Below are 25,125 nucleotides of genomic sequence, written 5' to 3' on the forward strand. Positions count from 1 at the left end.
GCGTGTGCGAGTCATCCTCCTCCCTCCAGTTTACACGTGCTCTCTCTCCGGGGTCACCATGCGGCAAATTTTGCCTTTCTCTCTCTTCGACAACTGCAACGCTGGTCATTTGTTTTCTTTACGCTTGAGAAGACCTTATTTTAAGTGGCACGTTTATTTTTCCAAAGTGGCCAAGGACATTTGGGGTTTTTTAAAGCATGGTCTGAAACCTGCAAATTATAAAAAACCACTTACAGAGAGAGTTTTTGTAGAAAAACTCAGTTTTCAGCCCTCTGCTTCTCTCCCATCGCTCCTCTCTCTCACCGGCTCGCGCTTCCGCCATCATTTTCTTGCCTTCGGACGCGTACACTAACGCGTAGCGCTCTTCGGAGTTCAACTTTTCGTGATCGAAAAGTGCAGAAAAGGCCCAATTTCCCATGAAATTTTCAGTTTTTCACGCACTTTGCCATGGATTCCTCTAGCTCGGATGTGCAGCATGATGACGTGCCAGGTAATGTTCAAATTCCGTTCACGCATGCTCTATACACATGGATTACAAGTACCTTCCAGAGCTTCGACCAGAGTGTTACCGCTCTAGAAAACCTGAACGTTCAGACGAACATTCGTTTAGCCTCTCTTGAAGGGGTCGTGCAAGGGCTTAGTTCTCGACTTACCGCTCTGGAAAATATGGCTCAGTCGATGACTGCGCGTATTTCTGAGGGTGAAACCCATCTCCAGTAACTGCGGATGCGGGTTGCTGCTTTTGGGCGTTCACAGGGTGGTCCAACTGCCACGATTCCGTACAAAACCACAAATTTCTCAGGGGAGGAGAAGGAATGTACGGAACTGACCGTAAATAACTGGCTGCACCAATGAACCACGTATTTTGATCTCCATGGGGAACATGATGAACGGAGGATTCATACGATTCCTCTCTATCTGCGCAGTAAGGCACTTACCTGGTGGCGCGACATGACAGAGAAGCCTACGACATGGGTTGATTTTTGTGTGAAATTCAAGAGGGATTTCGCCAAAATGGATCCTTTGAAAGCTTACGCCAAATTGCAGAGTCTTTCGATGAAAGCTCTATCTTTTGATAAGTATACGACAACTTTCAAAGAGGCGCTCACCTTCTGCAAGGTGGATTCTACGCACGCTGTGCACATGTACATGTTGGGAGTACATGAGGATTACCGTTGGGCCTTAATCAAGGACAAAGCCCCAACTGACGTCGAGGATGCAATGGCAAAGGCCAGGACGTTCCATTTGATAAATGGAGCGAATTATGAGAAGAAAAGAACTTCAGACCATCAATCCGGTGAGGGTGCTTCGAGGAAGCAATCCCCATTCCAGCAAAAGTCCAAATCAACGCCGAGATCTTCTCAAGAGGAGAAGAAAGCCACAAATGCTTCATTTGGTGATGCAGTGAAGAAGGGGGATTGCTTCGGATGTGGCCAGACATGTCATCATATCAAGGATTGCCTCAAGAAGAAGACAAAGAAACCGCAAGGCCGTCCTTCGGTTCGGATTAACGAGATCTCAAGTAACTCCGATGTCATTCAAGTTGAAATTCATCATTCAGCACACAGTTCATACACTAATTGTACTTTTAGCACCAAAGTGTTTGATAAGCAGGATCTTCTCCGTTTCTGTGGGAAGATCAATGGTCACGACGTGACCGTACTCCTTGATAATGGAAGCTCACACAATTTTGTGGATGCAAAATTGGTGCTGAAACTGAGCTTGCGGACGCAAGACAGTGACCATGAGTATCGCGTGAAGATGGCTCGTGGTGAGGATACGGATGTATGGAATCGGATGGTTCCAGTTTCGTCGCTCAAGCTAGTTGATTACAAAGAGAACCTGGATTTCCACATCATGCGCCTGGACAGAGCATATGTTATTTTAGGAATTCCATGGTCTTATGATAAACAAGACTCATTGTATATAAACTATGTACATCACTCTCTTGTTTTTGTTAAGCAGGACATGCCTCATGTGTATGTGTCCCTTTGTAATCAGATATATGTAAATAATGGTTTTGCAATACCAGTTGTTACTGCTTTGGAAATGTATAAAGATACAACGTCTTCTGATGTTGACTTTTATCATTGTGTACCATCTATTTGGTTTGATTCATTAGTGCTTTGTACTTCTGTCATTGAATTTCGTAAAAATGTTTCATGTTCTTTTGTTAAACTTGGGGATTCCGACAAATCCAACCTTATCCGGGAAATCATGACTGATTTCAAGGATGTTTTTCCGGATGATCTACCTCTTGGCTTGCCGCCTTCGAGAGCAGTAGATCATGGCATTGAGTTGGTGGCTGGTAGTCAGTCCTTCTCAAAGCAAGATGTGCGTATCTGGCCAATAGCACACTGTATCCCATGAGACAAATGGGTGTCCATGTATCTGGGCCTCGTCTCAAAACCGTCCTCCGTAAGATGGAGAAAATGCTCTCTATAGTAAGCCATCTTCGTGTCCAGCTCTTGTGCTGGCTGTATCCTTGTCCTCCTGGTGTCTAGCTGAGTGAGGTCTTCGCGGATGAGCCTCGTGATCTCGGACTGTGTAAGAGTTAGAGAGGGTGCATCCAGTGAGTACTGGAAGAGGGACAATCTGTCTATGTTGAACCCATGCGCCGGAAACCATGATGTCATTTCCCTATACCAGCATGCTGTATCTCCCTGCATGGCTAACTGTCGAGAGGACTCAGAGAGAAAATGTAATGTAATATTAATGTCTTCAAAAGGCCAAAAATGACCTATGAGACCAAAAGGTTACATGTGGTGAATCTAATACCAGGTCTGGGTCCAAAAAGTACAAAGAACTGAAAAGAAAATAGTGGGTAGGGGTGGGGTGAAAGCTGATACAAAGGGAATACAAAAAGGGGGGGGGGGAACTGATACAATGGAGCTCTCTGACAGTCGAGGCATCATATACATATACATCAATATCCAAAAGGCTATAGAGATTTCCTCCAAGGTAGGCACTCTGTCGAGACGGTTCCTATGTCGTGCCAGTATGGTATGGATCCTCTGTAGCAATCTGCGTCGATGTCGAGAGGGCCCCCTCATCCGTGGGCGATGTGACCGCCCCAACTCTATCTCCCGATCAAGTAGTATGCCTCTGTGCCTCTAGTGTGCTTATGCTGCTCGGGCTGCTCGGACTCCTCTGTCTGTGATTGAAAGAAATTTGTAATCTTCCGTTGTTACTGGATCGCTCTCATTGTGCCCCTCTTCAAGAGGTCCTCTCTGTGTTTGCAAATCTGCAGTAAGTATAATCCGAGGCATCTCTGATACTGGTATCTCATGACTCTAGAAAGTGGCCCAAAACCCTCTTTGAATAGACAGTGAAAGCGGCCTCGTATCTCATAGTATACTGGGCAGTGACATATGTAATGTAGCTCTGTCTCTGGCTCTATCTTGCACACCTGACAAATCCTAGACTCAGTGGGTACTCCTCTAAATCTGTGTGTCTCGATCTCTAGCTTATGTGAGGATGTGCGTATCCGACCAATAGCACGTCATATCCCGTGGGATAGATGAGTGTCCATGTATCCTGGTCTTTTCACAAAACCATCCTCCGTGAGTTGGAGAAGATGCTCTCTATGTAAAGTCACCTTCGTACCTAGCTCATGCGTAGGTTGTATCCATGTCCTCTTCGTATCCAACTGAATCAAGTCCTGTCTGATGATCCTGTTAATCTCTGCCCTAGTGAGGGAAATGGAGGGTGCATCCAGAGAGTACTGAAATGGGGGTAGCCGATCCATACTAAAGCCATGTAACTGAAACACACAGAGAGAGAGAGAGAGAGAGAGAGAGAGAGAGAGAGAGAGAGAGAGAGAGAGAGAGAGAGAGAGAGATGATGAAATGAAATGAAATGTTATATTAACGTCTTCAAAAGGCCAAAGTGACCTATGAGACCAGAAAGTTACAATGCGGTCTATCTGATACAAAGTTAGATTAACAAAATAAATTAAATTAGGATAACAAAATATAAATACTGCGGGATCCTAAAGTAAGCAGTACAATGTGAAGACAATATGGGAGGAGAGAGAGAGAGAGAGAGAGAGAGAGAGATGAAATGAAATGTTATATTAACGTCTTCAGAAGGTCAGAATGACGTATGAGACGAGAAAGTTACAATTTGATGGATCTGATACAACGTCAGAGTAACAAAAATGACAAAATAAAATGACACAATAAAATGCTATGGAATCCGAAACAGCTAGGTGTGATCTAAGCAGCTAGGTGAGATAGCTAAATGACAAATCACAAAAGATCCAACATCTATGGCGGATCTCATTAATATCCTCCATGGTCAATAGCCTGTCGTCAATAGCCTGACCGGGCGTCGTGCATGTCGGGCCAGTCATCCGAATCCTCTGATGCAGCCTCCATCGATGCTGTGTAGTCCTCCGCAGTCGTGGGCGTCTGGATCTCCGTAGCTCAGTCGCTCGGTCGATCAGTGTTCCTCTGGTGTGAGGTGGCGAGCTTTCTTGTGGTAGTAGCTCCTCCAAGTGTCCAATGTCTGCTCTAAAGAAGTTTGTGATCTGTCTCTAAGACTGGCTGGCCTCTCCCCTCATGAGGCTCTCTCTGTGTCTGTGCAGCTCGAGCAAAAACAGACCCAACCATCTCTGATCCTCATACCACATGTCTCTGGAGAGTGGTCCGAAGCCCTCTCTTAACAAGCAGTGGAAGCGGCCGCGTATCTTGTACTAGACGGGGCAGTGGTATGTGTAGTGCAACTCTGTGTCTGGCCCCAGGTCACACAGGAGGCATGTCCTGGCCTCTGCTGGTACTTTGCTGTATCTCCCAGTCTGGATCCGCACCTGGTGTGAAGATGTGCGTATTTGGCCAATAGCACATTGTATCTCATGAGACAAGTGGGTGTCCATGTATCTGGGTCTCGTCACAAAACTGTCCTCTGTAAGTTGGAGAAGATGTTCTCTGTACAAAGCCATCTTTGTGCCCAGCTCCTGGGCTGGCTGTATACATGTCCTCCTGGTGTCTAGCTGAGTCAGGTCCTGGCGAATGAGCCTGGTGATCTCGGACTATGTGAGAGTCAGAGAGGGTGCATCCAGTGAGTACAGGAAGGGGGGCAGTCTGTCTATGCTGAACGCATGCGCCTGAAACCATGATGTCATCTCCCCATACAAGCATGTTGTATCTCCCTGCATGGCTATCTGTCGAGAGGACTCAAGTGCAAGGCGAGCATATCTGTTTCTGGGAAGTTCCCACATGCGGTGTATGAAGGAGACAGATCTGGTGAGCGCCTCAACCACTAGTGGGGGGGCAGCTAGCTCTGCTCGGATAATGGCACATGGTACTGAAGCCTTGGCTCTAATGAGCCGTGAGATCATAGAGAGAGAGAGAGAGAGAGAGAGAGAGAGAGAGAGAGAGAGAGTCAACAAATGAAATATAGAGAATTATGAATGTTTTGAAAACACATTCTGCTTATTCTTCCTCTTTTCAGAAAAGCTCTTGAAGTCCATTATCCTCAACTAGCACTGATACAGTTGGCAGATTATAGAGTCCGCTTATTAGAACCAGCTGATGCAAGAAAAGGCACCCTGTCGACGACTAGGGTCACGATTGATTTTGTTGATAACAAAGGGAACAAATGGACTACTGTAAGTGTAGTTATTCTCTTCTTGGTTTAATCAAAACGCCTTTGTTTTTGTCATTATCAATACATAAGTGAAGACTTTTATGTTGTGGGTTAGGCCTAATGTATTTCTATGCAGGGAAGAGCAACAAAAGCTAAACTTTATTATTTGTATGTATGCTGGAATGATAAGACTTGTGATTCAGGCCCAAAGGTAAAAGCATGGATAGGATGCAAAAAAGTGGCAAAGACGGAAAAGTGGAGCAATCTACATAATTGTTGTTTTGTTGATCTCTTCTACAATAGCTGTCTACTTGAATAACCCCGTGCAGAACTGGCCATTCATATCACTGAGCACGTTGTTCTAGTGAGTGAAGATGTGCTTACGAGAACCTTGGTGGCATGCTCTTAATGACGATGAATATGAAAATTGTCTGCTTTGCCTATGTTGCAGCTATTGGGTTTTTGTTGGCAGGGTGGTCTTTGAGTGGCATGTTGGAGACCATTGGATGGTTAAAATTTAGAGTGCTTCCATTTCTATATCTTGCAAAACAAAGAGCTCAAAAAGATCCAACAACTAATCTACCACATCGTGAACAAGAGTAGCTCGTTGGCCACCATAAATTTTTCTACCAAAGAGAGGTGAACAGAAAAGCTTTCTCCGAATGCTCAAGAGGGGGGTGATATCTTGCTCTCGTGTCAAGTCAAAACAACTTGAAAACCCATGCATTGCATGGGTTTCCGTGGGGGGATCCCACCGCAACAGGTCTTCGTCAGACCCGTCAGGTGGGATGGGTTGTTCCGGTCGGGGTTGGACTGTACTGACAATGAACTGTGATGAATCACTAGATCCATCCCTCCTTCGAGCCGAATTGGTTGCATGGGGGATCCAGGAGTATGTATCCACATGGCGTCGTTTCCCCAATCATGAAGTGCCTTAGTATGCCGCAACCATGGTCTACCAATCAGCAAAGGAAATCCTTCCATCTGAGGAAGACTGACCACCACAAAATCCAAGCTAAATGTGAAGTCTTGTACCCTCAGAGGCACCTTCTCTACTATGCCCACCGGGTAGACTGTCCTCTGGTTTGCCAACGTAACAGTGAATGGAGCAGGGCGGGTAGGCTGCAGACCTAAGGCCGACATAATAAATTCTGGCATCAGATTGATCTCAGACCCACCATCCACAATGACGCTTGAGAATTAATGCCCAAGAATAGACACAGTGAGACGAGGACTTTTGTAGTCGGTGAGGGGAGCAACTGGATATGAAATCATGTAGGACTCCAAGGGCTGCACAGGTAGGTGCCCGCCACTAGGCCTTGCACCAGGGTACAGAGACTGAATTACTGAGAGGGTGTTACTTCTGAGGGTTGCATCTAGCTGGAGCATCTCATAAAGGGACACTTGTTGAAAGGTGTTCTTCAAGATTGCTTCCGTTGTGGACTTAGCTCCTACAATCTGTGCCTCCTCAGAAACTTTGACCTGTTGCAAGTCAGCCACTGCTGCCAAGAAGCCTCCATCAATGTCCGAAAGCATAGAGATTGGCCTATTCTTTTTCCCACCAAGGGTTTGACAGTTTGATCAGGTTGCAGAAGTGATGGACGAGATGGTCCTGTTGGCAAGCTTAAACCCAGGGCTGCTCTTTGTGCGCGAGTGAGCATGTCAGCGGGCTCTGCCACTTGTTGTGGCCGAACTGTATGACTAGCAGGTGCTGGCTGAGGGGTGGTGTTCATTGTGATTAGATTGATCTTTGGGAATGTGAACTCTTGTTGGTTTTGAGTCGGGCCTGAAGATGAGGATGCCCTTTGCTTCAAACAATCCTTACTGTAGTGGTCCTTAGACTCCGGACAATGTCTGCAAGGAGGAGACCCTTCAGGTAAAGGACACTTACTTTGGTAATGCCCATGTTCACCACATCTGTAGCATAAGATGGGCCGATTAGACGGACGAAACGGGGGACGAGGTGGTCGCTGCTCTTGTTGCTGCATGGAGTTAGAGGTTGAAGTGTAGAAGCTTTGGGAAACTGAAGGAGTACTAGCATGATAAAAGCTGGGGGATGCAAAGTTGTTGTGCATACCTTGCTGCATAGGAGGTGTTGTCAGCAGAGGTGGCAACGGGTTTTGATGGCCATATGGTGAGACCATGTTGGATGCAGGTGCTAGCCCTTGTTGGAGAGAAGGACCTATACTTTGTTGTATTTGCCGCAATCCCTTGATATGTCTTCGTGCCCAGATTTTTCGCAGAAGTGGCAATAAGTCCGAAGGGGACAGTCCTGTGGAGGATGTTTGGAGAGCGACAAGAGCTGCACCATACCATAGCTTTAGTCTCCTGTTGAGACCGAAGCTCTTCTAGCTGTCTCTTGATTTGATCCAAAGCCTCAAGATGTGGTGGTTTCTCTTGTCTAAGAGAGATTGATTTCTCTTCTTGGAGAGTGCGTTGTAGTTTTAGGGCTTCAAGTTCTCTGCGCAAAGAAGTCAATGGATCAGCAGGACTACTTTCCGAGAACACAGAGGGAGTCTCTATGTGAGGTGAGTTGTTGAACAGCTTCCTAGCCCCCTCTATCCTAGTAGCAGCTGCGATGAACTCCTCCAGAGTGGCGTCGGGTTGGAGACTCTCTCGCAGTTTTTGCTGAGAAGTTTTGGGGAGCGCCTTCTCCACCCACTTCTTAACCATGAATTCACCGGGTTGCTAGGGAAGCTTGGCAACGAGAGACTTGGTTTTAGTCATAAGCTTTGCAAAAGTCTCCTCTGGCTGGAGCACCATGTTGGCCAACTCATCCAACACCTTCTGTTGGTAGTCACCTGGCCTGAAAGCTGCACAGAATTGTTGTCTTAAGGCTGCCCAAGTTGCAAAATGGTTCTTTGCAAACTGGCTGTATCATTTGTCTGCTAAGCCATCCAAGGTGGATGGAAAGAGTACCAAATAAGCATCTTCTCTGTTAAGACCATGACCCCTAAGAGAGATACAAACCTCCTTGCATGGTCGTCAGCATCTTTTGAAGAGAGTCCTTTGAAGGTAGGGGACTTGATGTTTACCTTAGCCAAAACACTAGCCAACGCCTCCATGGCCCCTTGCTGAGCCTGTTGCTCAATAGCCTACTTTAGCAGAATAGGAGAGAGCTTTATTGGAGAAGGTGATCTGGAAGATGTGGAACCAGATGAAGGAATGGGGGATGTCGTATGTGGAGGTATGGGTGATGAGGTTGATGGACTTCTACTAGGTACCAAAGGTCGTCTTCTAATATAGTACTTCAGAGGGCTCAGGAGTGCGCTTTGATGCTCGATTGACCGCCTTGTATGTGTCGTGCAGTGACCACCAATCCAACCAAGCTTTGGGTAAGAAGACCCTTAACTGTGGGCTGAACAACACAAGTCTAGACCAGGACAAGCGAGGATAGTGACTAGACCACCTGGTCCAGGACCAGTGACTAGACCACCTAGCTGGACCAAGACGAGGAGGACCGGACCAGGACCAGGGACGAGGACGAGACTAGCTGGACCAGGGCGAGAGAGGACCAGACCAACAGATTAGCTACACAATGCAAGCAAAGGGGCGAAGCCAGGTAACAACCAACTAGCTTGACGGTTTGTATCTCAACAGAGAGTGAGACTTCATTTGAGGTCCCACCGTGATCGCCAAAATGAGAGCACCCATAGCGCAGATAATGTGTCGTGCTCTCTACAGTGGGTAGTCCTCAGTGCAATGTGCGTGACAATCTCACTTAATCTCCTTCAGTCAGACTGAAAAGAAAGGAAACAATAGACATCAACTAAGCTCACAAAGACACAACAGCAGACCAGAACATATGACTCGACTATCTCAAAGAACTGATACAGACTCTGGCGTGGCAGCACACTCAGCTCCAGCCCAGGACTCACAGGTACAATGGGGGTGTCGAGGCTCAGATGTGCCGGGATGGTGAGTGCTGTGTGTGTTGACTCACTCTAGACGACTACGTACAAGATAATCCTGACCAAACCGCTACTACTCATATATACAACCATAAAGAGCCACCAACGGCTCATAAATGACAGCACCTAAGTCTATCTCCATTGGGTGGCGGTGGTGACCTGGCCACGATGTCCACTAAACCACCATATCCCTGCCACGTGTCACTGCCGAGCAAGTCCGTCTAGTGTGAACCGACCAGACCAAAGACCAACTGTAAAGTCCCAACTGTACTAACTGTCCTGTGAAAGTGACACTGTAGCCTGCTACAGCATAGACTAGATTCTCCCCTCTCTCTGTCTAGAGAGTGCTCATTTTCTCTCTCAAACCTGGATTTTATTGAGTTTTCTCTCTAAAACAGTATTCTTTCTTGAAAAGTGATTTTCCTCTCTAACAGCCCAGGACTGTTTTCTCTCTCCTGGCAGAATTTCTTTCTCTAGAGTCTGCTACTTACTTTTGTGCTTTTGAGTCGTCTCTAATTGTTCAATTGAGCTGTGATTCATAGCCACAGGGAACGAGCAACAGGGAAGGGGGGGTTAAGATGGGGAGTGCTTTCCTCTTTGAGTGCTTTGTAGTGTTATATTAGCAGACGGAGAATATAGCTGTTGTCAGTAGCACATTACCAAGTTGGAAGCACTGCCTGTAATAGTTGGCTATTATGGATATCTGAATTAAGACTTGTAAAAACTCAATTATTCTTTCTCTAAGCTTGAAATAGTAGGCCAAACTAAAGGGAAATGGAGCAGGGAATGTTCCCTTTTAAAGAAGGCCTAGGGAACGGGGAACGCATTCCAGAGCTGTGTTCCCCATGTTCCCTGTGACTACGCCCCAATTGGCGTAGTCACATGTTCCCTGTGACTACGCCCCAATTGGCTGAGCTCAAGTGTAGGGTAGTCTAAACTGTACTCAAACGTGGGAAATTAATGATCTGCACATTATATAGGTGCTCATGTGGGCTTACCAACAATGTCTGTCATCCTAGCTGCAAGGTGTGGGTACCTATCTTAGTCACTCAGCACTGCCTGTAACAAGACCTCAACCACTGTAGGTGCTGCACCCATCTCTGCGCAAACGGTCTCATGAGGAGCTGAGACCTTTTCCCTCATCATGCGTGATGTCATCATAACCAATTGTCTCTCCATATGCTCCCATTGTAGTACTCCTCTTCTGAACCATCAACCTTCACTAATGGCTGCCTCTGTGTATGAGGCTTGGTCCCCAGATTGTTGCTATATAGATATGTGTGGGAGTAATTATGGTATCAAGAAGCTGCAGCTTTGCGGGTAGCTCATGAAACTGTCCGTATGCATATTGTCTGTCCAATGCACTAAATGTGCTGCAAACGCTTGTGTGAGTCTAGCTTTTGATGCATGGTTACTAGGAAACGGCAACAGAAACTGAAACTGAAACTGAAACAGCTGACAACTAGGCAATGGAAATGCTGGGTATTGGAAAACGGAAACGGGTCTAGAAACAGCATGCCATACACGTGTGTATGTGGGGGGGGAGAGGTGTGAGGTCTCGTGAGAGTCTCTGCGCGCGAACCTGCACAGCCAGCCACCTGAGACAAACGAACCTGCAGTGCATGCCTCTGCGACACGTAAGCTCTGCAACGGGGACACTCTAGCCATTGGCGATTCTGCGTGTAAGAGAAAGAGAGTGTGTGTGTGTGTGTGTGTGTGTGTGTGTGTGTGTGTGTGTGTGTGTGTGTGTGTGTGACCGTCTGAGCTCTTCTCTGCTTGGTGGGTGTGTCATGGACTCACTTTTGTCTGTATGCGTGCGACTGTGTGTGTGTGTGTGTGTGTGTGTGTGTGTGTATGTGTGTGTATTTGTTGGCCAGTTCTCTTATTTTGCGGGTTATTAGATAGCCTATGCTGGTTTGACAGGTTTTTCAGGTGTTCTGATGCTGGTTCGTCATTAACTTCAGCCGGGCCTTGCTTGCAATGATCCCAACGGCTGTTGGATGGTAGTACAATGTATGCTGGAAGGCCAAGTCTATGAAGTGGGTGGTGTTTATGCGCACAGCGTCTGGCCATAGGGCTAGATCATGGACTTCAAATGCAATGCTTTGTGGAGATTTTAATAATGCGCCAGATATACTTGACAACACTTCTGGTCATTCTCATATGCTACAAGCTGAAAAGCAAGCCTGGGATAATCTTACTGTTTCTATGCACATGCTAGACATGTGGACTTGTTTACATCCCAATGTCTCGGGATTCACTTTTTGCCATAATGCGTATTCTTCTTACCGTGCACGATTGGATCACTGGTACTTACTCAATTTGCAACAATATGATGATTTTGTTTGTGAAATGCGAATAGATCACACTCTGATGCTATATGATCATGCCTTGATTATCTTGACTTACATTTGGTCAACCACCATCTGTTTAGCCCCTTCCTCGGAAGCGTCTTTTGCATATAAATAATGCTTATCTTACTCATGATCGCTTCCGTGATATGGTCCTTGAGGTTATTCCTCTGTTATGTGATCAAATATAACATGATCCAGATATTGCTTGGTGTCGTTTTGTCATGCGTATCCAATATACTATTCAGGATTATGGCAGACATTATATGCACCAGCTAGGCGAGGATGTCCATAATGCAAAGTTGGTTTGTCAAAATTTACAAGAGTTGGCAGACAGAAGACCCTTATTTGCCTCGGAAGATGATGCGCTTTGTCAGGTGTGTGCGCTTTTACGTCAAAATGATCAACGCAAAATTAAAAAATGGCAAACTCGTACTCGTAAACGGGCATTCATGGATAAAGGTTGTGCTTCTAAATAGTTTTTTAAACATTTGCATCATGCTCAACAATCTCAAGGTATAAAGCGGGTTATGCTCCCCTTTGGCACTTGGGCATCTATGAAACAAGAACTGGGTGATACCATGGTTTCTCATTATGGTGACATCTTTGTTGCTCCTCCTTCTGCATCTATGGAGGTTCGTCAAGCACGGCATTTGCTCTTATCTGGCGTGCATCCAATCCTTCACCAGAGGATGCTCATAATCTTGAATCATTATTCTCTGAGGAAGAGTTGCATTCAGCCTTGCTTGCTCTTGGTCGAGGGAGATCTACTGGTTGGGATGGAATCATAGCTGAATTTTTCGTTTCTTTTTGGGATTCTCTTAAGGAACCTCTACTTTTCATGATGAATGCAACATGGGATATGCAGAATTTGCGAGCATCTTGGCAAGGTCTTCTAGTGTTGCTACCTAAGTGGAAACTCTGTGAGCACTTTTTTGATTGGTGGCCTATCACTCTCATGCTTGTCATTTATAAGATTTTGGCCAAGGTGATAGTCCACTTTTCATAGGTCTACATCAGGCACAATATGGATTTATTCCTCGTCGCCTAATCATGGATAATTTGGCCAATGTCTTAGTGGGCATGGAATTTGCTAAATATACTGAGCAGGATGTGCTTCTAATGCAAGTGGACATTGATAAGGCCTTTAACACTGTCCTTTGGGATTACATTGCGGATGTTATGAGCTGCCTTGATTTGGTCCTAAGATAGTACGTATTGTATATTTTTTATATGCTCATAGCACGTCCTTAGGAATCCTTGCAGGTGAGGTAACTAATTCCTGGTCTCTTGGATGTTTTGTATGCCAAGGTTGCTCGCTCAGTGGCTTATTATTTTCCATTGCCACTCACCCTTTGCTTTTACATTTGGATTACTTGATTTCCATTGGCCATCTTCATGGATTGCAGTTACCTTCTGGCAGGATTTCATTGGGCAGGCATATGCTGACGACCCCTTGTTTAGCCCAAGGAATAATCAGGATGATGTGCGCGAAATTATGCAAGCCTTAGACTTATACGGTCTAGCTGCAGGTCTCAAACTCAACTTTTACAAGTCCAAGTTTTTTTTTTCGAGAAAAAGATCCTTCTATTAGTTAATGAAAACTGCCCATAGGGCTACAACCACCTCTGCAAGAGATGGGGAGACTCTCCAAACAGCATATATACAATGAGGCTAAATCAAGAGATGGGAGGAGGAAAGAGCCACACAGGTGGACGGTAGAGTCGAAGGAAAGCCTCTCTGCACTCCCGCATGTGGTCGGAGCTGCCCTGGAGTCGCTCGAACTGTCCTCTGAGAGTATGGATCAGTTCTAGCCAAAGATCCTGAACAGTCTCTGCTGGTGGTACAACGCGAGCCTCGAAGGTGCGGAAGCAACGGGCCCGCCAGATGAACCAGAGTGTCAGGCCGCTGATGAGCTCCCAACACTCCTTTCTCACTACAACACTCATGTGGAGTAAGCTCTGTAGCAGGTTGGAGTGTAGGTCGATCCCCCTATATCACTATCATCCTGCTGGTGGAGGATAGCTCAAACTGAAGTGCCAAGCCCGTGAGAGTAGACCAAGCAGCTGCTCCCCATGAGCGGTGGAAAGAGCTGGCATCCGTCGAAGAATAGTAAGCCACACCTGCTGTGCTAAATGACATTTTCAAAGACAATGACGCCGACTCTCCACAAGATGGTCACAAGCTGCACATGCGGCCGACAGACCACTATGTACAAGCCAACTCCCAACTGCTGTAGCTCGGTGTGCTACCAGCCACTGGAACAAAGTTACTCGCCTCGGCTGTCTGGTGTCTCACAACCTCTCTCAAAAAGGTGCCAAGAACTCAGCTGTGAGACCCTCCTCCTGCCAATGAGGTGTTGCAGCAGGACGAGCCTCTCTCTGCGCTGCCTGAATGTGACATCCCAATCAAACAATGTAGTGAAAGAAAGGGACGCCTGGATGGTCTGCTGAGGAGAAAGGGTCCCTCATAAGCCACTCTCCAAGATCCCACTGTACTTGTGCCAGTGGATAGCTCTCCCAAGCCCACAGTCTCTAGTGACGAGTCTCAAGAGGTGCTGGGTCGGGATCTATGACACAAGTCCTCCCACAGATGCCCAGCACTCGGATCCTCTGAAAACAGCACTGTGCGACCTGTGGAGCCTCTATTGCAACTCTGTGTATACGTCCCTCACCCTGTAGCTCGAAAAACAGGAAGGGTACAATCTCTGATCAAGCCCGAACTGAGAGCGAACCTCCAGCCGCGTGAAGGCTCCCATCCATCTGGGCGCTGCTAACTCGAGAGGTGTGAGCCACTCAGTTGGTACTGCCTCTGAGATGTCCTGACACATGCTCTGCACCCCTCTCATGCCCTGTGTGAATGCCCTGAAGCTCCCGCGACAAGCCTAAAACTGTAACCAGTCACCTAAAGAGCGTGTTGGACCCTGTGCCATGGGACCCCAGGAAACATGAGGCTGACTACCAACCAAGTGGCCTCTCTTAGTGCTAACCATGGGGTTCCAAACAAGCGGCTGTCTCAGACGCTCCTTCGTGCAAGTACGCTGACGCTGCTCTAGGCCTCTTCGCAGATGCTCCCAATATCGGATCAGACTTACAGCAAAGCGGCCCTCTAGTCTCTTGCTCAAGCCAACTCTGCGCATCTCTGTGAAAATTCATCTAGTCGAGGGTCGCCAGGGGCCTCCAGCCTGAGGCACCCTAGCACTAAGCCGCTGAAGCAAGAACTCCTATAAGGGCTCCTCACCTGGAAGAAGTCCTCTGACGATAAACTTCCGAAGAAGGGCTCTGCTCTGTTGTGCTGGGTCTATGATCCCCAACCCTCCCTGAGAACAAGGAAGAGTGATGACTTGCCATGCCACTTGGCCCGAGCTATCTGAGTGTCACGCCCTGACCAAAGGAAGTTCCTGATCAGCCTCTCTACCTGGCTGATACAAGAACTCGAGAAGCTCCAACAAGAAGTGATGTACTACATAGTAGCCAACAACACCTGGTTGGCCACTACAACTCTGCCTGCCAGAGAAAGTCATGCGGAGCTCCAATGTAACAACTTCCTCCTGATAGATAGGAGGAGAGGAGCAATTTGCTGCTCGGGAGACAAGTCAAAACCAACCTGACAGCCCAAGTACCGAACTGCAGTCCCTGGGGGAATCCACCTGAAACCCTCACCTAGCATCCAATCAGGCGTAGGAGCACTACCAACGGAGAAAGCCATTGTCTTTCTCCAGTTGATCAGTGCGCCAGATGCACAATAGAAAGTCTCAAGAGCCTACTCATACATGTGAAGGTTGGCCTCCTGGCCATCCAAGTACAAGGCTGAGTCGTCTGCAAATTGAGCGTCCAGTAGCTCATCTCCCCGAATAGGGAGCGCTAAGCCACGTAAACCAACCTGCTGTGAAACCAAAAACCTGTTCATCGCCTCAACATAGCACAAAAAGAGGAAGGGGGCAAGAGGGCATTGTACTACTTGAGAGGTTGTGGGGATTGAATGGGGATGGGCTTTTAATGTTCAGCTATAAGCAACCCCTATGAATGAATAGGGACGGGCTTTGAATGTTTAGCTAGAAGCAAACCCTATGAATGCTTACAAGAGTAAAGGGCCAGCACAAAAGTAAAGGGTATGTGAGAATGAGTCTTGTAGCATCTTAACACACTTGTTGTGGCTTTTAAGCATTTTGGGTGGCTGTGTGGGTGGGTGTGTGCATGTTTAAGTCCTATAATAGTTTGTACACTAAGATAATATTTTAATTAAAAGAAACACCCTTTCTTGACTGCTTCGACCTTGACCTGAACTCCGGGTTTTTCCGTTTCCATTTCTTGTTCTACTAAGAGAGAGAGAGAGAGAGAGAGAGAGAGAGAGAGAGAGAGAGAGAGAGAGAGAGAGAGAGAGATGAAATGAAATGTTATATTAACGTCTTCGAAAGGCCAAAATGACCTGTGAGACCAATTTGTTACAAAATGGTGAATCTAATACCACGTCTGGGTACAAAAGAACTAGATAGTACTACTAGAATCCATCCTCATCTGCACTCTGGATATCGAGAGAGTATGGCTCGAATCCTTTGCTGTAGTCTCCGTTGATTCTGTGTAGCCCCTCTCCTCAATTGTGGCCGTCTGGATCTCCGTAGCTCCAATGCTCGGTCGATGTGAGAAATGAAATGTTATATTAACGTCTTCAAAAGGCCAAAGTGACCTATGAGACCAGGAAGTTCCAATGCGGTGTATCTGCTATCAAGTGAGATTAACAAAATAAATTAAACTAGGGATAACAAGATATAAATACTGCGGAATCCTAAACTAAGCGGATAGGTGTGAAAGGCGAAAGGCGTGAATCGTGTGAACTGAGCTATACAATGTGTAGACAATTTGGGAGGGAAGTAGAAATCTATCTGCATAGAGATCCATCTTCATCTGCACTCTGGACGACGAAAAAGTATGGCTCGAATCCTTTGCTGTAGCCTCCTTCGAAACTGTGTAGCTCCTCTTCTCCATCAGGGTCGTCTAGATCTCCCTAGCTCCAATGCACGGTCTATTAGAATGCCAGTAGTGCGGCCAGAGAGAGAGAGAGAGAGAGAGAGAGAGAGAGAGAGATGAAATGTTATATGAACGTCTTCTAAAGGCCAAAATGACTTATGAGACCAAAGAGTTATGTCATGGTGAATCTTATACAAGGTCTGTATAAAAAGAAAGAATCCTTTGCTGTAGCCTCCTTCGAAACTGTGTAGCTCCTCTTCTCCATCAGGGTCGTCTAGATCTCCCTAGCTCCAATGCACGGTCTATTAGAATGCCAGTAGTGCGGCCAGAGAGAGAGAGAGAGAGAGAGAGAGAGAGAGAGAGAGAGAGAGAGAGAGAGATGAAATGTTATATGAACGTCTTCTAAAGGCCAAAATGACTTATGAGACCAAAGAGTTATGTCATGGTGAATCTTATACAAGGTCTGTATAAAAAGAAAGAAACTAACTTAACAAAAACACTAGAGAAAGGGATTTTGCATTGGCGATGCAGGTGGGTGCACACTCCTCTATAGTCGAAGCAAGCTTTCGTGCCCTTGTTGATGGATTGGAGTTTGGAATCGTCAACTGCTCAGAGGTTTGTTCTTTTTTTTCTTGGGAAGTGGATAAGCATGGTGCAGTCTTTGAACATTGAGACTAGCTGTCTGTTATTGTGGTGCAGGATGGATGCAACACATAGGATCAAGACTTCAAAAGAAAGCTGAGTTTGCTTCTCCATTCAGGATGGCCAAAGTTTCAAGTGAACACCTTGTTGGCCGAAGAATGAACCGGATTTGGGGAGTGAAAGATGCAATGATGTGGAGGAAAATCATGCTTGTAGCACGCGGAAGTGGCCTAGTCTAAGCAGGCAGGCTTGAATTTAGAGTTCGAGTGTTTAGAGATCCTGCAATGCTTGCTTGGCGTTGGCAGTCACAGGAGTTTGAATAAGATGCCCAGATGTAATGTGGCATCCCAAATGGCAGCTTATGGTTATCTGACATTGCCACCTTTTTCAAGGTTCATAAGCATGGATAACAATTTTGTGTTGTTAGAGTTATATGGGTGTTCACCAAGAAGTTGGTTGAACATATTTACCAAGAATCCTGACATGCATCTCCTTTGAGTGGAGGCAATAGTCAACACCCTAGAAGCATTATTTTATTTAACTCTGGATTGCCATGCTCGGAGTTAATTACACATGGATGTAACTTTTTGGTCTCTCTCTCTCTCTCACATATTCCAACATTAATGTTACATTAATGAGACATTTCATCTCTCTCTCTCTCTCTCTCTCTCTCTCTCTCTCTCTCTCTCTCTCTCTCTCTCTCTCTCTCTCATATTCCAACAGTCATTGAGGGGAAAGGGAATGTATAGCTTTCTTGTGGATCTCTAGCCAGCATATGATATGGTGCCACATGATATATAGATCAGGAGGCTAGATTATATCAAGGGAGGTGATGAAGTATGCATCCTCTACATAAGAGTAGAGTGAGGACTCTAGATGTTGCACGCAAGTGCAGAGATGGGTGTTGCATCTTTGGGATTGAGGCTTGTTCCGAGCAACGATTTTCCTTCACAGGAGTTAGCAATTGAGGGTGACAAACCCTCATTTGAAATTGCATGCTCAGATGAACTTGCATGAGCAAACTCTCAGATTATCCTCCACTGGGGTGAGCACATTCTAGACTCCTACTTGGCAGATCAGTAGATTACCACCCATTGGGGTGAGTACAATGAAGATAGTGCAACGCTTAGACACAGTGGCAAATTCAATATATAGGGCTTAAACCATGTATTAAATAGAAGTTATTAATTATCACATGGACTATGCACACTTAATTGACACGCCTCTGCCGCACAGCTGACTACAGAGACAGAAATATCGGAGGATATTGAGAGTCAAAGGAGCATTACATTAGCGGGCCATAACATTCAAGGGAGATACCATTGCTTGTGCTAACAAGATGAAGGCATTCTAGTTAGTGTGATACACCTTCCAAGTAAAGAGAGTTGATAGAGCTCTTCAAGGTGTAGGGAATGGTCGCCTACTGACCATTCCCGTCAATCATGGGCAACCGGTGGAGGCCGGGAGCCTTGATTACGGAAAGGGCAGTAGGCGACCATTCCCTACACCTTGAAGAGCTCTATCAACTCTCTTTACTTGGAAGGTGTATCACACTAACTAGAATGCCTTCATCTTGTTAGCACAAGCAATGGTATCTCCCTTGAATGTTATGGAGGCCGGGAGCCTTGATTACGGAAAGGTCAGTAGGCGACCATTCCCAGCTGTCAATTCTAGGGGAGTGGGGGCCATACAGCTTGTGCAAATGACACAACTGCTCAGACCGCTCAATTGCAATGTGTTGACATCGCAAATGCTTGTGAATATTCTGACTGCTGACATGCGATCAAATCATTTGCACAACCTGGCAATCATTCTCCATGCTAATGTGGCGCCCATCCAAGGGCTGCAACTGAGAATTTTGGCCTGGAAGTTGCAGTAAACAAAGGGCTGAGATCTCCAAGCCCCCGACCTGGACTTTGATGAGAACGGAATAACCTTTGGTTTTTTATGTACTGTGAGATAGTTTGCCCTTGGATGTCCTTTTGTAGTTGTTTGCAAGTTGGATTTTGATTGGCAGTTTGTGTGTCAGGGTGTTTTTCCCATTTTGTAGAAGTGAGTGAGAGCTACCCTTGAACTCGATACAGTAAATTACCCTAAAAAACAACAAAGTTCTGAAATTTGACTGGCAAGTGAGGCAAGGGTTCCCGAAGAAAAAAGTTTCCCTGATGGGTGTTTTTGTAAGATGGTGAGACATGCTTAGTTGCTTTGAGAGTGACATGCATCATTGTAGAATACTAATGTGATCAGTGTAACAATAGTTCATTATCCAAGGATGGCCCAGAGCTTTGAAAGATAGAACTTATCTCATCCAAAATAGAGATTACCCATAATGACTTAGTTGGAGTATCACAGCTACAATTAATGTAGTGAATTTATATGGCAAAGATCACATGGCCATCAGTTTTTACCAACAAAACAAGTCGACCAGCTTGCAATTAAAAAAAACAACCAATCACAAGCGAATAACCATAACTCGCATCCTTGCACACGTGTATGTGCAAGCCAAAAAAGTGGGCAGCATGCTATTTGTATATAGATTGTATTGTTAGTTATTCAATCAGTGTCATCCCACCCAAGATCCTCACCAGTGGTTGAAGGCATAATATATGTCATATAAACTGAGCCAAATATGTAAAAAATATTGATTACTAGTTTCTCCCATTACCAACGTGGGGAATCTAACAGTAGCATATATATATCACAACAATTGAAACATGTCATAAACGTCTATCACAAAAAGCCAGTATCTATAATAAGGGTCTATCCCAAAATCCAAAATAAATCTATCACAAAAAGCCAGTATCACAAAAAAATACTAATCACTAGTTTCTCCCATTACCAACGTGGGGAATCTAACACTAGCATGTATATATATTGCAACAATTAAAACATGTACTAAGCATCTATCACAAAAAGCCAATATCTATAAAAAGCGTCTAACCCTTATATACACAATGTTCAACCTTTCTTTAATTGATATTTTAACATTCCAAGATATGGGTAGTGGTTGCTATCTATTGTGAATTGTCAATTCCTTTTAACAAGGTGGTGATGATGTATCGCCTACAATCACTTCTTTAAGATTCATCACAAATGAAAACACCTCGAATATCTTTGAAATCGCTCTTAGACATAATCTCTTATGGACTAAGCATCATATATTGTCTCTTGAATCTTTTTTATGGTGGGGTAAATGTACTTGTCCCTTCAATCCCTTGTCTGTGAAATGGTGACGTTGTTTCTCGGTCCAGATCTCAAATACCATTTAGAAAGGTTGCAACTTATTTAAATATAGATATTGGGAGATAAGACATTTGAATATGCAATATAAATAGGCAAGCAAGTTACTTTGATGGATGCAACCTATTGAAAAATAAAGAATGGGAGATGACCTCTGATGATGAAATACTAATATCAACGGACTTCTGGATTGACTTGATGTACTTTGAAATGGGACATTCTTGTTTTGTTAGTTAAAACAGGTTATACAAATTGGCGAGTAAGTATTTTCGAGCAACAAAATAATCGAGCAAGTCCCTTCAAACATTCTTTATTACCTAGAGTGAATTGCAAAAGTGTAAGCGGGTTTTCCACTGTTGAAAACTAGTCCCACAATTAAACTCAAATCCCATGATGACTCATCCCATGGAACCAAGATTGGAGCCAATTTCAAAGTTGCCTCCCTCCTAGCTATGTGAGCATCTACTTCATTCAATGGCATCACGGCAATGTTATTGCTCTCGCTTTCGTCACCACGAAGATCATTGTCATCAAAGTCTTGTATGACTAACATGGAGCACACCTTATCATGGCATAGAGGATCGTGAACCAAAAACCCTCTTTCTTTTCTTTGAGGGACTCTCCTACTTGTAGGACTACACCCAAGTTTTCAAAAAAATAAACCCCCCCTTAAATCACTGCACAATCACTGCTAACGATCGTATTTTACACATTTATCATGTAATCAATATACTCATTGTAATTAACACACTCATTCTATGTTGAAAACCAAGCATGAGGTAAAGTCTAGCTATGAGCATGCCATGATAACAAAATAATAGCATATCTTGATTCTTATGAGAAGATACTAAAGATGAAGTTGTAGTATTATATTACCAATGACATTTTCCAGTGGATTTCCTCCTTCCCTTGATTTCCTCCTCCTTCCCTTCCTTTCAACAAGTTGTTTTGATTTTTCAACTGGTTCAAGGTTAAAGTTTGTTCCCAAACACTAGGCCACCTTGAAGAGCAAAGTAATATAAACTGTACCCAACTTTAGTTTACATACAAATATTCCACCATGCCTTATTGGATTAAACGTGCAAACCTATTCTAAACACCCTCAATAGAGCATAGCACACTCTCTCTCTCTCTCTCTCTCTCTCTCTCTCTCTCTCTCTCTCATGGCGCTCGCCTCCCTTCCTATGTTGTAGCACCACAGAGCAGACAAGGACAAGAGGTTGCCGCAAGCAACCTTGTTGTATTACTGATCGGAGGAGTTTTCGCCAAACGCACGTGAAGGAGGGTCGCAAGCTGGGGTAGAAGAAGATGCTACCTAGTGGGGGGATTGCATGGCAGTGAGGGCAGGGTCACCAAAGCAACATAGGATAGGTTTGGTGAAGGATTAATCTTCATACTATAGACATTTTAAAGAGCTAACTATAGGAAGTATAGTATTGAGGGGTGAAGAAGAGGTTGAGGCCCACAACCAAGCGGACTCTCTCTTTTTTTTCCCGCAGACATGTCTCATACATCTGCTATTCAAATGATCCAAGAAATGAACGTTGGTTTTGGGGGTTTCTAGTCAAAACCTAAGTTTAGCTATACCTTGATGATGAGCGAGGCCTACGGCCACCCTCAAATTCCTTACGGAGGGATTTGGGTGGAGGATCAGGCTTCTTAAGCGAGAGCACCTCTCGACCAGAGCTGCCGCGAGTCACAACAGCACTATAACCTCTTGTCCATGCTAGAATAGCTACCGCAATTTCTCCAAGCCACCCAAGAAGCCCAAGTCTTGGGCCGGCAAAAATGCATCACGCCCACTCGGCATGGTGTCCCAATATCCCACAGGCATCGCTTTTCGGATGGTCGCTTGGAATGTGTTTGGGTCTCCAGGTTTGGGCATCTTCTCAGGATCCATGTCCTCCTCAATGTCATCATAGTAGCTACTACTATTGGTGTTGTTGAACCGATTTTGAAGGGAAGGACCCGCTCGTAGAGAATCTCTCTCTCTCTCTCTCTCTCTCTCTCTCTCTCTCCAATGAGGGTGGCACGTCCTGCAGCTCAACAAAATCCTTTCCAGAACCCACTCTCAGAAACTCTCTCTCTCTCTCTCTCTCTCTCTCTCTCTCTCTCTCTCTCTCTCTCTCTCTCTCTCTCGGAGAAAGATTGTGTTTGACTCCATACTGAATGCCCCTCCTAAAGAGGGGTAAACAAATGACATGAGGGCAACAATAAGCGTCTCAACAAAGCCGAATACATCGCCAAATAAATTGCATCATTTGAAGCTTATGTCTTTAGACCAGAAGTCTGGTTCATTCCAACTCTGGGCCAAAGTCCCAAGCACCTTCAGCCAGTCTAGCATTCTCCACTTCAGTTGCCAATTCATGCAACCCTGCTTCGGCATAAATATTTGAGAGCATAACATAAGGAGACGCAGAATTGGGCATTATTCTGATAGCCCCATCAAAGCCCGGTTGAGAACATGTTGGAGCAAATGTCGACAGAAGCTGATTATGCCCTCTAGTTTTGCATACTGAGTGCATGCCGAATGCATGGCAATGTAGATCCAGCAAAGTACTATCTTGTATCATGGAAACAAAAATTTCAACACCGAAAGAAACATCGCCAACGTAGTTGCAAGCGGAAAGGGCTGCACTGAAAGTTACTTCATCTGGCTCTAGGCCTGCTAATTCCAGTCAAACATTTGCAGACAAATTGAATCACTCCCATCTCCTTTATTTCCAGCACAACACATATTCCATAAAATTACATCAGGTTTGCTGGCTTTATCAAAAACTGCATAACGATCTCGTATGCTCGCACAACCCCCATATGCATGAATAAGGGTGGCTGCAGCCGAGGGCAAGCTATCATGCCCCTAAGAGACAATGTCAAAATGAACTTGTTTGCAAGTTAGAAGACTTCCTGCTTCACTGCAAGCTTGTAGAACATATAATAGTACAACTATATCCACAGACACACAGCCTCCTTTAAAGCTTCGAAAAGTCGCAAAGCTTTCATGCTTTGACCTTGCTCAACATACATTGAGAGCATCGCAGTCCATGACACGACATTCCTCACGCTGAGGTTATCAAACAATCCCTCTGCTTCAGTGCACCACATTTTCCATACAAGCTTAGAACTGTTGATTTCTCTCTCTCTCTCTCTCTCTCTCTCTCTCTCTCTCTCTCTCTCTCTACCCACTGAGCGTGGCATTCAAAAAGGTGACGACAAACTGGCTTGAAGCTTTCTCCAGGTTGGTGAAAGAATATTGAGCACAAGAAAATCTTGCTCCAACCAGTCCGTGCCAACTGGTTCGAGAGGATTCAGCAGGGAGGGGCGACTGTGGTCGGCAATGAAGCCAAGCTCGGGAGAGGCATGGGATTTTGCGCTAGTGTATCTAGATGCAATGAGTTTCATAGGAGAGGGGACGAGCAGAGCTGAGCATTTGAGCAGGGCCGAACTGCGATGGTCTCAGCGAGGCCAAGATGATCCGAGAATTTTGATGAACGGGGAGTTCCTGGGAAGGCAGGCGAGGAAGTTGGGTGGCAGGAGGCTCAGGGCACACGTTTCATGTATTGCAGCAACCACAAGGAGCCAATAATTGTCTCACCTCTTTGAGCATGCAGAGACCATGTCGCACCTTGCCACCCACGGCTGCCTAAAATACTTCATCAGCGTCGTAAGATTTTTCTTGAGCTTCAACAACATGCTGTGATCGTAAGATTTTTCTTGAGCTTCAACAACATCCGGTGGTTGCCTGTGTATCATGGATGTCACCCTTTCCTCTCATTTTTTCCCCTTCCTCCTCCTTGCCCTCAGTCAAAATCCCTCCTGACCTCAGTCAACAACTTGCTCAAACAACCGGCGCAGACTGGTTTTGAGAGGTTTCAGAAGGAAGCAACGGTTGTGGGGCCATGAAGCCTAGCGCAGGAGAGGCATGGGATCTTGTGGCCGATGATGAAGCCTAGCTCAACATCTGTGTTCATCGTCACCCATCTTGGCTTCCCTCACCTCCACATCTTGATTTTTGATTGGTAGAATGCATGCTGGTTGAACTCAAACATCTGAAATTCTAACTTATACTCACAATAATCCTTCACGAAAGAAACCCTTTTATGTGCTAAACTTAACCAAAATTGCACTAGTCGACACACTGTCATACTAAGCTGAATCATTTGATAGGAGTCAAGGCAGCATGATTTTCAAAGAATGTAGACCGTGACGTGAATTATCCTCCCTCATAGTCGCCCATCATTGCGTTCTCCACCCTCTCTCGCCATATGCACCACCCTCACCAACCTAAACAACTCTCCCCTCTGTTGCATTAAACCCTTACATTAGTACTTGAATACCATTCAAATTTCTCTTTGTGGCCTTAGTGAAGCATGCTTTGATACCATGTGAATGCCCAGGAGGTTGTCCTTATCACAAAATGAGGTT

At 45.4% G+C, this 25,125-nt stretch overlaps 2 protein-coding genes across 3 annotated transcripts in view; one reads left to right on the top strand and one right to left on the bottom strand.

The window, feature by feature from the left end:
- LOC147425511 (uncharacterized) overlaps positions 1–18,113 on the top strand; it is a 173,951-nt gene extending 155,838 nt beyond the window's left edge. Inside the window, exons 17-19 of one of the 2 annotated variants that reach the window (XM_086500850.1) lie at positions 5,455–5,611; positions 17,350–17,433; positions 17,518–18,113. In XM_086500850.1, coding sequence (XP_086356976.1) covers positions 5,455–5,611; positions 17,350–17,433; positions 17,518–17,535 — 259 coding nt within the window. In that variant the 3' untranslated portion in view covers positions 17,536–18,113. Of the gene's footprint in view, positions 1–5,454; positions 5,612–11,423; positions 11,855–17,349; positions 17,434–17,517 lie in introns of those variants that run through there. The other variant, XM_086500851.1, reaches the window with a different exon arrangement.
- A 4,881-nt stretch (positions 18,114–22,994) lies between these two features.
- On the bottom strand, positions 22,995–23,805 carry LOC147425512 (pentatricopeptide repeat-containing protein At1g08070, chloroplastic-like). Its single transcript, XM_086500077.1, has 3 exons — positions 23,665–23,805; positions 23,407–23,560; positions 22,995–23,365 (listed from the first exon to the last, which is right to left on the bottom strand). The coding sequence occupies exons 1-3, from the start codon at positions 23,803–23,805 to the stop codon at positions 22,995–22,997; spliced, it is 666 nt and encodes a 221-aa protein (XP_086356203.1).
- Between the last annotated feature and the right edge of the window lie 1,320 nt (positions 23,806–25,125).

This window comes from Adiantum capillus-veneris, chromosome 25, assembly GCF_014529385.1.
Source record: "Adiantum capillus-veneris isolate H3 chromosome 25, ASM1452938v2, whole genome shotgun sequence".
Lineage (NCBI taxonomy): Eukaryota > Viridiplantae > Streptophyta > Polypodiopsida > Polypodiales > Pteridaceae > Adiantum > Adiantum capillus-veneris.